At 35.8% G+C, this 14,211-nt stretch overlaps 1 protein-coding gene across 5 annotated transcripts in view; it reads left to right on the top strand.

The window, feature by feature from the left end:
• Window positions 1-836: 836 nt before the first annotated feature.
• Window positions 837-14,211, top strand: part of LOC107842066 — a gene marked incomplete in the record, with an annotated part of 17,372 nt that continues 3,997 nt past the window's right edge. The window contains 4 exon segments of one of the 5 annotated variants that reach the window (XM_047396437.1): window positions 837-1,941; window positions 10,602-10,916; window positions 10,996-11,044; window positions 11,125-11,404. In XM_047396437.1, the coding sequence (XP_047252393.1) occupies window positions 1,834-1,941; window positions 10,602-10,916; window positions 10,996-11,044; window positions 11,125-11,404 (752 nt within the window). 5 annotated transcript variants of the gene reach the window in all.

Raw genomic sequence — 14,211 nt, 5'->3', positions numbered from 1 at the left:
ATAAGATATCGATTGGTTCGGTGTCAGGTTAGTAATTATCGGATGATTATCAAGCGATGTATTAGCTCAATCATTCTCCATTATTTCACTTTCACAATTTCATTCACCCATTGATCTCCATCAAACAAAATTATTTTTTCTGGTTTTACTTACACTTATAATTTTATAATTAGTCACTATAAGAAATCATGAAAGCTTAGACTTTCACGATGAATGCACAAAAGTATTTATTTAACATGTATTAACTTAAATGTATTTGAATTATAAATTTTTGCGTAGAAAAAGTAAGAAATGCAACACATAAATATGTATTCAATATAGATGTATGTGAGCTAGCTAATCAAACATATAGCTATTTTGTCATATCAAAAGTCCAAAATCGAGAGCAAGAAGACTTGCTTTGGTCTGATCAATTTAAGGAGCAGTGTTTTGATTTCATCAACTTTAAGGAGCGATAGCATATTAAATGAGGTTTTAGAATTACTAATGTTTATTTTCTATATCTAATTGAAAATATAAGTATAATAATTCTTAACGGGTTAACGATTTATATAACATAAAAATATCGAGTAATCCACTTCCACACTCATAAGCCATTAATTATAATTTTTTAATCTGTATTTTAAATATTAATATGATAATTCAATACCAATAAACCAATAAACTAATTTTTCAGTTAGCTTATCGGTTATGGTTCGAGTTTCAACAATCCTAGATATTGTAAAGGGTATATAATAAAATTTTATTTAATTTATAATTTTTTAATCTCCATATAAAATGAAATGTGCCCAACTAAACTAGGACTAAAATAGTACTATTATTTAAAGTTGTGGGGGGATACGATTCTTAAATCAAAATTTGGGAGTAAAAACAATTTTTTACCTTTTTATATTATCGAGGAAAATTGACCTTTTCCCAAAAAAAAAAAAGAAAATAAAAACAGAAAAAGCTACGTAGACTACCATCACCACTCCTGCTGACATTTCCCAGCTCATCAACCACACTATAAATTCCATTTTCCCAGTACACCCTCCTTCTCCACCCTATAAATTTAAATATACCCAAACACACTCGAATCTTCCAGAACATTCTTCACCGGAAAATGAAAAAATCCGCCGGAAAACCGTCGAAATACGATTTAGAGTACCGGAACAGAGGCGACGATGCCTGGTACGGCGTACTAGTCATACTTACCGGTGAAACAATGACGGTGAAATTCGAAGGTTATCCGGATACTTTTGACGTGAAATTCGATGCGAAGGAGTTCAAATCGAAGGAGGAAATCGACGATTTTTTAGGAAGGTTTAGGAATATCTCGCCGCAGATGCAGGATAGCGAATGTGGTAGTATTAAAGAAGGGATGTTTGTTTGTGCGGCTTGTAGTGCTTTTGGTGGAGATGATATGCTCTTCTACGATGCCGTTGTTGAGGCGGTGAGTTTTTTTGTTCTGTTTCAAGTCTAAAAGTTTTGAATTTATATTTGTGAAAAATTGTAATTTGTAGAACTTTTGTTGAAGTTTTTGAATATACAAATTTTGTATTTAAAATAGTGCGAAAGGTGAAAACAAACCTAAAATATCCAATTTTTTAAAGTTTCATACCTTGACTATCACCAACTACGCCGGAAAATGAAAAAACCCGCCGGAAAACCGTCGAAATACGATTTAGACTACCGGTACAAAGGCGGCGATGTCTGGTACGGCGTACTAGTCATACTTACCTGTGAAACAATGACGGTGAAATTCGAGGGTTATCCGGATACTTTTGACGTGAAATTCGACGTGAAGGAGGAAATTGACGCGAAGTAGGAAGGTTTAGGAATATCTTGCTGCAAATGCAGGATAACGAATGTAATAGTATTAAAGAAGGGATGATTGTTTGTGCGGCTTGTAGTGCTTTCGGTGGTGATGATATGCTCTTCTACGATGCCATTGTTGAAGCGGTGAGTTTTTCTTTTTTGTTTTGTTTTGAAGTCTAAAAGTTTGAATTTATATTTCAGTATATATATTTCTTGAAAAATTGTAATTTGTATAACTTTTGTTAGTTTTTGAATATTCAAATTTTATATTTAAAATATTGTGAATGGTGAAAACATACCTAAAATATCCAATTTTATAGAGTTTCATATCTGAACTATCGCCAAATATCACCGGAAAATGAAAAAACCTGCTGGAAAACCTCCGAAATACGATTTAGAGTACCGGTACGAAGGCGACGACGCCTTTTACGGCATACTAGTCATACTTTAGGGCGAAACAATGACGGTGAAATTCGAGGGTTCTCCAGATACTTTTGGCGTGAAATTCGATGTGAAGGAGTTCAAATCGAAGAAGGAAATCGGCGATTTTGTAGGATGGTTTAGGAATATCTCGCTGCAAATGCAGGATAACGAATGTGGTAGTATTAGAGAAGGGATGAGTGTTTGTGCGGCTTGTAGTACTTTCGGTGGAGATGATATGCTCTTCTACGATGCCGTTGTTGAAACGGTGAGTTGTGTTCTGTTTCAAGTCTAAAAATTTTGAATTTATATTTTCGAAAAAATTGTAATTTGTAGAACTTTTGTTATAGTTTTTGAATATCCAAATTTTATATTTAAAATAGTGCTAAAGGTGAAAACACACCTAAAATATCCAATTTTTTAAAGTTTCGTACCTATGCTATTAATTGTTTGAGTTTCGTATCTAAACTTTCAGGTAGGAAAAGTGAACAATTAATACTTAATAGTTCAGGTGTGTTTTGATAAAAAATTGTTGTAGTTCAGCTAGAAACTTCTCACACCTAGTAGTTCAGGTATGGAACTCAAAAATCCAGAATACTTTAGATGTGTTTTTCGCGATTAACTAATCTAATTTAGCATTGGAAAATAGTCAAATTAACTCTCGAGAGGCGAAACGTGTCAACTATTTTGGATAGGAGGGAGTATGTGAGAAAACAATTTCAGATGTATAATGAAGGTAACTATTTCTATTGCATTCTAATGCTGTCAAATCGTCAAATTCGCAGTTCCAGATGTTGAGTATGAGCGTAGGTTTTCAGAAGGTTTAATACATAGTCAGCTCCAAACTTGACAATCTTACCTCCTAATTGGTTGTTCCAATTAGACACTTCCTATTCAAATTCTTGAAAATTTTTTGCGCGTGTTTTCATTCGTCTATTAGATATGTAAACTATCTCTTAAAATATCTCATCTTTTTAAGTATACACATCCAATTCAAGTCGAAAATATATGGGGATTTACTGCTTATTAAGGAAAATGCATATAATTGAAAGAGATGACATATTTTATGCGGTTAATTTAACTACTTAAATAGGCGAATGTACAACACACAAAAATATTTCCAAAATTTAAACTGAAAGTGTATATTTGGAATACTTTATTAGGAGTTGAGGTGTTTAATTGAAACATACTTAGTTCGAGTGTCTACATGGAATATCCTGACAAGTTTAAGGGCCTTGTTATGTATTAAGCCTTTTCAGAAATTTATCTAAATATTCTTTAAGCGTAGAGGTCCTAGTCATGGAATTAAAGGAGGAAGGTGAGGTGTGGTAGGTTGACATAGTCTAACTATGATGAACCTTTGAATTCATGGATATTGACGATTTTGTGATTGATCACAACTAATTCAGGATTGAGACACCTTGATTAATATTACTTGGTATTAAACTTCCTTACAGTGATAATGAAATAATGAACTCGCATATGTTGTCTTTTAGCATTGCAGGTCCTAAGCATGGATAAGGGAGGAAGGTAGAGGTAGGTTGGCATAGTCTAACTATGATGAATCCTTTGAAATCAAGGATATAGAGGATTCATGTGGTTGATCACAACTAATTTGGGGTTCAAGCAGTATTTTAAGTCGTATAGTGTAAAGATATGGATCTCGGGTCCAACACAACCTCAAGCGTTAACTCATGTAGGGAGAATTATCCAAGACTGTATAAGGAGACCAAATTCCCATCCCGTGAATGATGTGAGATTCCAACGTCTTGGCACACTCAAGGGACATCTGAAACATGAACAGTATAAGACAAGGGGCCCAACATCGGAAATAATGAATCGGGATGGGACTGTCTATGATACCATGTAAATAAATAGATCTTGGGCCTAATTCAAACCCCAAAAGCTAGCTCAGAGGGGGGGGGGAGGCTTGCCCAAGACTATATAAGGAGACTAAATTCCCATTTTGTGAATGATGTGGGACTCCAACATATAGAGTTATAAGCTCACTAGAGCAAAATTTAAAAAGTACTATATGTTCATGGCCCATATAATTTTCTTTTGATATGCTTCAGCTGTAAATCGAGTGTTTATTTCATTGTTATCAACAATTGCAAGTAATCTTCTTTGCCTTTTCAAATATCAAAAGAAGCAAGAAAGAAGAATGTTTTAACTTTATGTGATTGACGAGTTACAACAAAAATTACTGAAGGATATGTATGAATGAGCCTTTCCTAGTGTGAGAACAGTATTTGGAGATACAGAGGGATCTTCCATAACTATGGGTTGCGTACTTTAGTTAAAGGAGTTAAGTAAAGATATATAGGGTGTGATCCACTGTATATGCTACACGCAGATGATAATGTGTTAATAGATGAATCTAGCGAGGGTGTTAACCCAATTCTTGAATTATGGAGAAGCACCATAGAGAATAAGGGTCTTACAATAAGAATAAAGCTGAAATATATGCCCTGATAGGATAGTATTGTATACTGTGCAGTGTCCTAACATGTTATATGTTGTTAGTGTGGTGAGTAGCGGAGATGGATCCATGGTCTGGCGATTGTAGGTTATGGTCGATCTCAAGTGCTAGTAATGAGTTCTGAGTTTAATTTTTCTCCATATTTAGTGAATTTCTTAGCACATATACAGGGTATGGGCCAAAACTACGAGGTTCTGGTGAACCCATATCTTAAAGCCTACATCCACCTCAGGTGAGTAGATATATGGCATGTCCTTGAAAAGTGCAATAGAAAAAAGTGAAATGAATTTTGAGCTGTAGTAAACAGTGAAATGGATTTTGAGATATTTGAAGAGTAGTACAGATATTGGTCTGACATTCAACAAAAGCAAGATAACACATTCAGTCTTTGTTGTGGACTTGTATAGAGGAGATCTTTAACAGGCTACTTGTTTACTCATTGTGGCGGTGACTGGTGATATTCATTGGAATGCAACTTTGCAAACTAAAGTTGCATTGTCTATCACAGAGTCTGAATAAGTGACTCTCTTACAGATGCAATAAAAACATTATTTGGCCACAGGTTGATGAATGAATTTAGGCTGATAAGCAGCTGTTGTGGCCAGGTGACTGAACTCAGGCTAAAAAAGAACGAGGTACCAATACTTTGTTACCGCCGGAGTGTCATTCATCTCACAAAGAATTGAGTGTGTCATGAGTGTACAACACTTATTGATGTTAAATATCACTTCAGTAGAGAGATTGTATCCAGGGGTATTGTAGTTGTCAAAAGGTTTCTATAAATTTCTATTTACTTGATATTATGATCAAGACAGTTTTGGTTAGTAAGAATAGGCATTGCCAAGACTCAGTTGGAGTTGGCAGTACTAGGTGAGATGCCTTGTGAGTGTAATTTGGCAAGACGGTATGCTGAGATAATTCCTTGTTGATAATGGAGAAATTCAAGTAACAGCAACAAAGTGAGGTCTGGGAAAGGTAGAGTGTACGACGTGTTAGAGATATATCTTAGAGGGATTGTGAATAATTTTCTCTCCTTATTTGTAGATTTAGTTTTCCCATTTTAGCATATTCATAACTGTAAAGATTCTCATTTATTTTGATTGATTGTACAGATTTCTTTCCCTCTTCTACAAATACCTTACTCATTATTAATAAAAGAATCAACAATCTCTTCAATCTCTTCAGTAAATTGCTTTATGGTATTAGGATTTAGGGTTATTGTGCTTCACAACCAACAAGTTTTTTTAGCCAGTAATTCCTTTTTTTCCCCTCAAGTAGCACCTCTGATTCTCACACAACCCCAACAAACCAAACGTCAACACCCGAAAGCCAAACTACTCCATCGACTAACCATCAAACCATTCTGTCTTCGCAAAATATTGTGGCATCCTCTAACATCATCTCCTTGAACAACAATGACCAACTTATTTCAATTAATGCTGTCGTCCAAGCCCAATTGGAACTCACCACCACCAATTACCAATCTTGGCAATATCAGTGTCTGCTTACTACCTATGATTTTCATCCGTTCATAAATGAACCACCATCCACCACAACTTCCTCTGATAATAAATGACAGCATCATCTAATTAGAAGTGCTTTGGTAACATCCCCTTTAACCAGAAATTATACCCTTTGTTACAGATGATAAAACTTGTTATGCACTTTGGCAAAACCTTGCCATGACTTATGGCAAGCCGTTGCGTGCTTGTATAATGAGCCTGAAAGAAGACTTGAATATTATTCAAAAGGGAAATCCCTCCGTCACTGTGTATTCGCAGAAAATCAAAGAGATATGTGCCAAGCTCGCTTCAGTTACTTTTTATATATCTGCTGATGAAGTTTTCCTTCATGGTGTACATGGCCTTCCTTCCGAGTATGATAGTATTGCCTCTGCACTTCGTGCTCGTGAAACAACCATAACCTTTCAAGAGCTTCTTGAAAAATTGATCGACTTTGAAGCTTATTTGACTCGTCGTTCATCACAAACCATGGCGCCAATCATGGCAAACTTTGTTGCTAAACCTCCTGCATGCACTAACCGGAATTACAATCGAAATACCAATAACTCACGTTCCAATCAAAGGAATTTCCCTCCTTCCAATAGGAATGGAAATGGCAGCAATCGAAGGGGCCATTATGGTGGACAAAACAATCGACCTAGGGTCACTTGTTAATTATGCGACAAACCTGGCTATCATGTCAAGCAATGCAGAAAATTACTTTCCATTCTTTCTGCTGTCAAAGGTACCAAATCTAGTGGTTTTTCCAGCAACTTCAACCGATCCAGCTATCAGCAGCCCAAAGCCAACTTTGCTTCACAGTCCACCAATGCGGATCCAAATTGGCTTGTTGATTCTGCTGCCTCGCACCATGTTACACAAGGCTGATAAAACCTTTCTCTTCACTCTGAATGTGATAGTACTGAGGATGCCATGCTTGCGTACGGTAAGACACAAAATTACCCATATAGGATCTACTCTTCTACCCTCTTCCTCTACCCCTCTCAATTTAACTAATGTTTTATGTGTGCCTCATATGAAAAAGAATCTCATCTCTGTTTATAAATAGTGTAGTGATAATTATGTCTTGGTTAACTTCTTACCTTACACATTTGTTGTGAAGTTCTATTGTACGGGGACACCACTGGTAGCAGGGAAGCGTAAGGGCGGTGTATACCTATGGCCATACAATTTTTCCCTCCAAGCTATATCTAATGCTTAAGTCAACACCACTTCCATCACCACTGCTCCCAACTGGCATCGACATCTTGGGCATCCCTTCATTCCTCTTTATCATATTTTGAAGCTTTTGAATATTTCATCTTTAGAGAAGATTTTTTTTGCAATGCTTGTAAATGCAATAAAATGCATAAGACTTCGTTTTATAAATCCCTGATACAAAGTTCTCCTTAAGAATATATTTATTCGGATGTTTGGGGTGCTGCACCAGAAGTTTCTATTGATGGTTTGCAATATTATTTAATATTTGTAGATCATTATACGAAATATATCTGGCTATTTCCTTTAAAGATAAAATCTGATGTTTCAATTGTGTTTCCAAAATTCAAACGAACTGTTGAGAAAATGTTTCAAAAGCCCATAATATGCTTTTACTCTGACAATGGCAAAAAATTTCGTCATCTCCGTTCATTCTTTGAAGAGAATGGGATTTCCCATTTTCTTCCTCCCCCCTACACACTTGAAAACAATTCCACTACCGAGCGTCGTCATCGCCATGTTGTGGAGATAGGTATCACATTATTACATAAATGCCAATCTTCCTCTAAAGTTCTGGTCTTATGCCTTCACTACAATGGCGGAGAATTTGTCATCTCCGTTCATTCTTTGAAGAGAATGGGATATCCTATGTTCTTACTCCTCCTTACACACTTGAACACAATGCCACTACCGAGCGTTGTCATCGCTATGTTGTGGAGATAGGTATCACATTATTACACAATTGCCAATGTTCCTCTAAAGTTCTGGTCTTATGCCTTCATTGCTGCTGCCTACTTAATCAACAGGTTGCCCACCCGGGGTTTAAATTGAAGAAATATCAAATTTGGGCTTTTCGGGCCAAAATTCCCAAATTTCACTTTTGAAATCGAGTTTTTAACAAGCTTTAAATGACAGGAATTGAAGAAACATAATTGAAATAGAGATTTGGAATTTACCCAAACTTGAAAATGGAAGAAATCACCTAAAAATTTTAAAACTCGAAGTCCCAAGTTTCAAAAATGGTGAAAAATTGAGAAAAACGAATGTATATATCACCAGGCATCGCTTAAGCGACCAAGTGTCGCTTTCGCGATACTCACTGGGCTGCACAAGTGTCGCGTAACTGATCCCCTTGTCGCTTAAGCCGCAGTCGCTTACGCGATAAGGTACTCGCTTACGCGATACCCACTTCTGGCAGTCAGGCCGCTTAAGCGGCTGCACCAGCTAGAGAATATGCTACCCTATCAAATTCGATGCTCTAGACTCAATGACGATATAAGATTTTCGAAAAAACGTCGTTTTCACAAAATTGATCCCCGTGATCCAATTTCACAACTCTCTGAATCGAGGGTCAAAATGAGATACAAAAGCTATAAAACCACACCAACTATGTTACCAACCTAAAATCGGTGTTCTGGATCTGCTAGCGCTGTCCGTTTTGCCATTCGATCCACAGAACAATAAAAGTTGACCGAAGTCAACTATGAAGCTTTTATAACCTCCAAAAACTGCAAACTCGCACAAATCACATCGAAATGCATTGGAACCATGCCAAACATCCCCCACCCAGAAATACCACAAAGCAACCACGGGGAGGGGTAAATGGTCAAATCATACAGAAATGAATAATTCACAAAAATCAAGTCGTTACAAGCTGTCCCATACTCATTGGACCATGGTAAAATGTGTCTTGCGCTATCTAGCTGGGACTTCAGACCGTAGTCTCTTTCTTCAGAAAGACTCTCCTCTCTTGCTTCATGCATTTTTGGACTCTGATTGTGCTGGTGATGGCGATGATCTCTCGTCTACTATAGGCTATGTTGTGTTTCTTGGCAGTCCTCTAGCCTTATGGAGTTCTAAGAAACGAGTTGTAGCTCGATCTTCGACAAAGGCATAATACAATACAGGGCCATTGCCTCTACCACTGATGAACAAAAACTTTGTTGGGTGCGTAATCTTCTCAAGGAGTTATCGATTACTCCCGCTCAGCCACCGGTCATCTACTGCGATAATCTTAGTGCTACATATGTTTGTGCTAACCCTGTGTTCCACTCTCGCATGAAGCACATTGATCTTGATTATCATTTTGTCCGTAAATTAGTCCAACAAGGTCTCCTACGGTTTTCACATGTATCATCGAAGGACCAACTAGCTGATATGCTCACAAAATCTCGTCTCACCAGTTCTTTTGAGTTGATACGTTTCAAGATTGGTATCTCTAATCGACCTACCATCTTGCGGGGCATATTAGAGATATATCTTTGAAGGATTGTGAATGATTTTCTCTCCTTATTTACAAATGTAGTTTTCCCGTTTTAGCATATTCATAATGGTAAAGATTCTCATTTATTTTGATTGATTGTGCAGCTTTCTTTCCTGATCCTTAAGGATCCACCCTCTTGTATAAATACCTTACTCATTATTAATAAAAGAATCAACAATCTCTTCTGTATATTGCTTTACGACGTGTTGCTACCTTAGAGATGAGGTGGAGAGGTTGTTTCCGATACACCCTTAGTGGAAGACAAAAACAATCTAGAAAAAGACGTAATATAAATGCAAAAAACAATAGGTAGTAACAAAACAACAAGATAGTAACAACAACAAGACTACCACAAAATAATGGAGGAATGCAAGTAAAGGAAAAGAGGGAAAAATTGCTGATGTGGGTTGAATTTTGTGGTAATTGGTGTAAATAAGATATTGCAGGCTCTTTGCTCAGTATTTCATTATTGTGATTATATACATTTTTTTTTCTTTAAAGGGCAATATTTTCGTTCTAGCGTCAAGGAGTGTTTCTTTAAAGTTTAGGGTGTGAAAGGAAGAGAAGAAGAAAGAGGAAGAGTGTGAGACAATTTAGCAGGTGGGTTTGTGAACATATTGGGGACTAAGGTTTCGAAGAATTTGGAAAAAAGACTCTTGCTGTTGTTCTTTTCAGCGTAGTGTAGTTTTCTTACCATCTTTCTTGAGATGCCGACATATTTGCTGAACCTCATTAAAGTTTGTTCTTTTACTTTCTTTTTTCTGTATTTACTTTTATTTTGTTGCTCTAAATGTGGGTTTGTCATAACATATAAAGAAAAGTAGCAAGGCTCAAAAAGGAAAGAAGAGGGATACTAATTCATTTTAGTTCATTGGCTTGATTCACTTGCTTCTAATTTTTTTCTTCCGCTCTTTGGTAGATCCACAACGAGAACCATTCATTTCACAATGGAGTGGAGGAGTGTTTATGTACCTTTGTATTAGCCTGGCTTCATGGCCCAAAAAAGGATGACTTGACTAATTCTGGAATTGAAGGCATATGCATCATCAAAGGCACATCCCAAGTTGATCCGAGACTAGCCTCTTTCGTGGAATTGGCAGACCAGAAACTCAGAAAATCCTCTGGGGAGTCAACTTCTACATCTGAGCAAGACAATTCAGCATCCCAAGGATTGTCACGTACTAAAAGAGTCAGATACTTGTCTTCTGCACAAAAGTCAGATTCGTCCTTTAAGGCAAGTTATCAGCTAATAAGTCATTAATTTGAGTGATGATGCATGTGCCTAAATCATTCTCCTCTTCCTTTCCCTGTAGGGTATTAGCAGTGCCAAGAATGTGGTTAACGTGAGCTGTATAACAGAAGGTGTGCTGCTGAACTCCATCACCTGTTACAATGTGGTTATTGCACTTTTTTAAGTTCTTCGTTCTGAACTGCAGCAACAGACTATAGCAGGCACCGGGATCATGATAAAGATCTAGGAGGGCAATTTTCAAATTACCATGTCATGCTAGTCGAGAACTTGGAGAGAAACTTGTTGCCTTCAGCATTGAGAGATTTCATACATGAGCATACTTCTGTTTGGTCACAAGCATGTATTTCTCCCTGCCCGTCATATATGCCCTACGCACAAGGCATTATCGTGGTAGATTGTGAAGAGAAGCTTCAGAAAATAAATCTGTTTTTGGACAATCCATCCCACCTTGTTGTATCCTCAAAGGGAAGGTATATTTCCATAGTTTCTTTGCTAAAGTGGTTGTTGATCCTTTTGTAATCTCTCCTTTCGCTCTAATGTCTTCACTGAAAAAAAGTTGCATCTTTTTATATGTATTTAGGCTTCGCTCATGTGTTCTACACTATTCCCACATGTATTAGACTTGTATTGATTAGAATCTATCTACCATTAGAGTTATGTTGTTTGTGTGTATCAAAATATTTGGTTTCCTGCCTCAATACAGTTTATGAACTAAAAAACATTTTCATTCGGCTAAGGATCGTGTTTAGCGTGGATCAACGTTACTAAAATAACTTTTTGTGTATTTTTCTTAGAAGAGCTCCTGTGCCACAATTACCCAGCTACTCGAACTATTTTAGATATGTAGATAGCGTCGACATGTGTTCATGATGTACGTTTTATCAAGGCATGCTTGTCTTGTCATTTTTTTCCTGAGCTTGTGATTTACTAAAACACCATAGTTCAGTTCTGCCGCACTACTTGTTTTGAGGCCTGCTCTGTGGTTGCATCAATAGCATAAGCCTTGGTCCTGAATTTACTTTGGTGGAAGTGATAACCTGCTCAATTGCATCTGCGATTTAGAAGTCTGAATTGCTGATATCTCTTCCGAAACTGAACTAGAGGTTCTAGAATGGTATCTATCGTTAATAAGAAAAAGAAGAGCACAAAATTTGACATGGTTGAGTCCCTGTAAATGCCATATAGATGGTACTTATCAGTCTGAACTTCCATGCTAGGTACTACACTTTTGGTGATTAGTTGGGATCGTTTTTGAAAAATCTCTCTAGACTAAATATATAGTTTCACATGCCATTCCCCAATTATTTTCGGGGATTGCTTGAAGTTCTATGCATTCTGCGCCGTTGTGTTTTTCCTTATTTCTTTATTTATGTAGTTGAAAACTTTGTTTTACTCTGCAATTCAGCTTCAAAGAAATGCTACTTTTGGTCTCAACTTCTGTTTAATGCTACTTCCCTTTTTGCCTTTTTTAAATGGGGAATCTTACACTTGGTTTGGATGTTGGTTTCCCATGATTTCATAATGTATGGTACTGTACGATTTGGTACTGTACATTATAGTACAATACAATACTTTGTTGTTTGGTTTGATGGTGTGGTACTGTATTGTAACTAGTAAGTTTACTAAAATTTCCTTAATTATTATAAATGTTATATTTATTAATAATTATTAATAAAATAATTTAATATAATTTTCATCATGCTAATTTGTTACAATTATGCAATGTAAATATATTAAGTTTGTTAAATTCAAGTAAATTCTAACAAAATCAATATAAGAGTAGATAAAAATAAATGTAATCTTCAATTTTTTGATAGTAACAAATTTGATTTCTTTTTAGTGTTTTGAGACGTGACCACCAATGACAAGTACAATGTTGGAATGCATCTTTTGTGTATTGCTATGGGTGTGTTTGGTATGGTGGAACATTTTCTAGGAAAACAAGATGTTTCTTACTTATTTTCTTGTGTTTGTTACGCAAGTGGAAAAATATTTTGTAAAAGCATTTGTATAAATTGAACATACCATACCATACATTTTAAAAAACATTTGTGGTAAGAAAAAATTTTGAAATACTTTTTTTTTAAAAAAAATTGGTGGGGGGAGGGGGGCTGGTAGATAGTGGGGGCCAGGTTAGGGAGGTGAGGGGGTAAGAAAAAAGTTTTGAAAGTTTTTTAAAAAACAAATCGGAGTGGGGGTTTGGGAGGGGGTGGGGTCAGGTCGGGGTAGGGGGTGGGATAAGAATTTTCATTTGAAATTTTCAAAGAAAGTAAATTTAAAAAATAAAATAAAATAATTTTTTTGGGGGTAGGGGTAGGGGGTAGAGTTCAATAATATAGGGTAAAGAGTAAAATAAAATTATATAATATCAAGTAAGGGCATATTTGAAAAAAAAATAGAAAATCATGGGATATCACCAAATCAGTGGTTACATAAATGAGGGTTTTCATAGTTACCAAACTATGAAATCAAACCATATCATATCATATCATACATTTTAAGAAATAATCAAAAGAAAATTGATTCTCTTACACTCTATTTGGATGGTGGTTTCCCATGATATGGTATGGTATGATTACTAGAAGAATCATGTTTGTTTTGATTGTTCCTTACAATATATGGTATGTTATGGTTTAATTTCAATTGTTTGATAGCCATGAAAAGTCTCACTTTATGTAACCACAGATTTGGTGTATCCCATGATTTACTTATTTTTTTTCAATTATGTCCTTATTTAATATTATATTATCTTATTTTACCCTCTACCCTACATTATTTAATTTCACCTCCGACCCCCCTCCAATTTTTTTTTTTTTAAATTTCTTTTTTAGAAAATTTCAAACTTTGTTCTTATCCCACCCAAAAATTCAAAACTTTTTCTTACCCTGACCCCTGCCCTACCCCCAACCTACACCCCCCACGCCCACCCCCACCGCCTTATTTTATTTGTTCTCATTGTTTTGTGTTAAATATATACAAATGCTTTTAGAAAATATTTGTCTACTTGCATACCGAACACAAGAAAATAAGTGAAAGAACAATTTGTTTTCCTAGGAAATATTTTTTGGATTTCATGCCGAACATACCATAGCATACACAAAAGATACATTTAAAATTTGTACTTGTAGTTGGTGGTCACATCTCAAAAATAAAAAAAAAATGAAATTTGTTACTATAAAAGATGAATTCAATTACATTTATTTTGATCTACTCTTTTATTGATTTTGTACGAATTTAACAACATAATATATTTACATAGACATAATTTGTGACAAAT

The sequence above is a fragment of the Capsicum annuum genome, chromosome 9 (assembly GCF_002878395.1).
Source record: "Capsicum annuum cultivar UCD-10X-F1 chromosome 9, UCD10Xv1.1, whole genome shotgun sequence".
NCBI lineage: Eukaryota > Viridiplantae > Streptophyta > Magnoliopsida > Solanales > Solanaceae > Capsicum > Capsicum annuum.
Note: the sequence above shows the minus strand (reverse complement) of the source record. Positions and strands in the feature narration are given on the sequence as shown.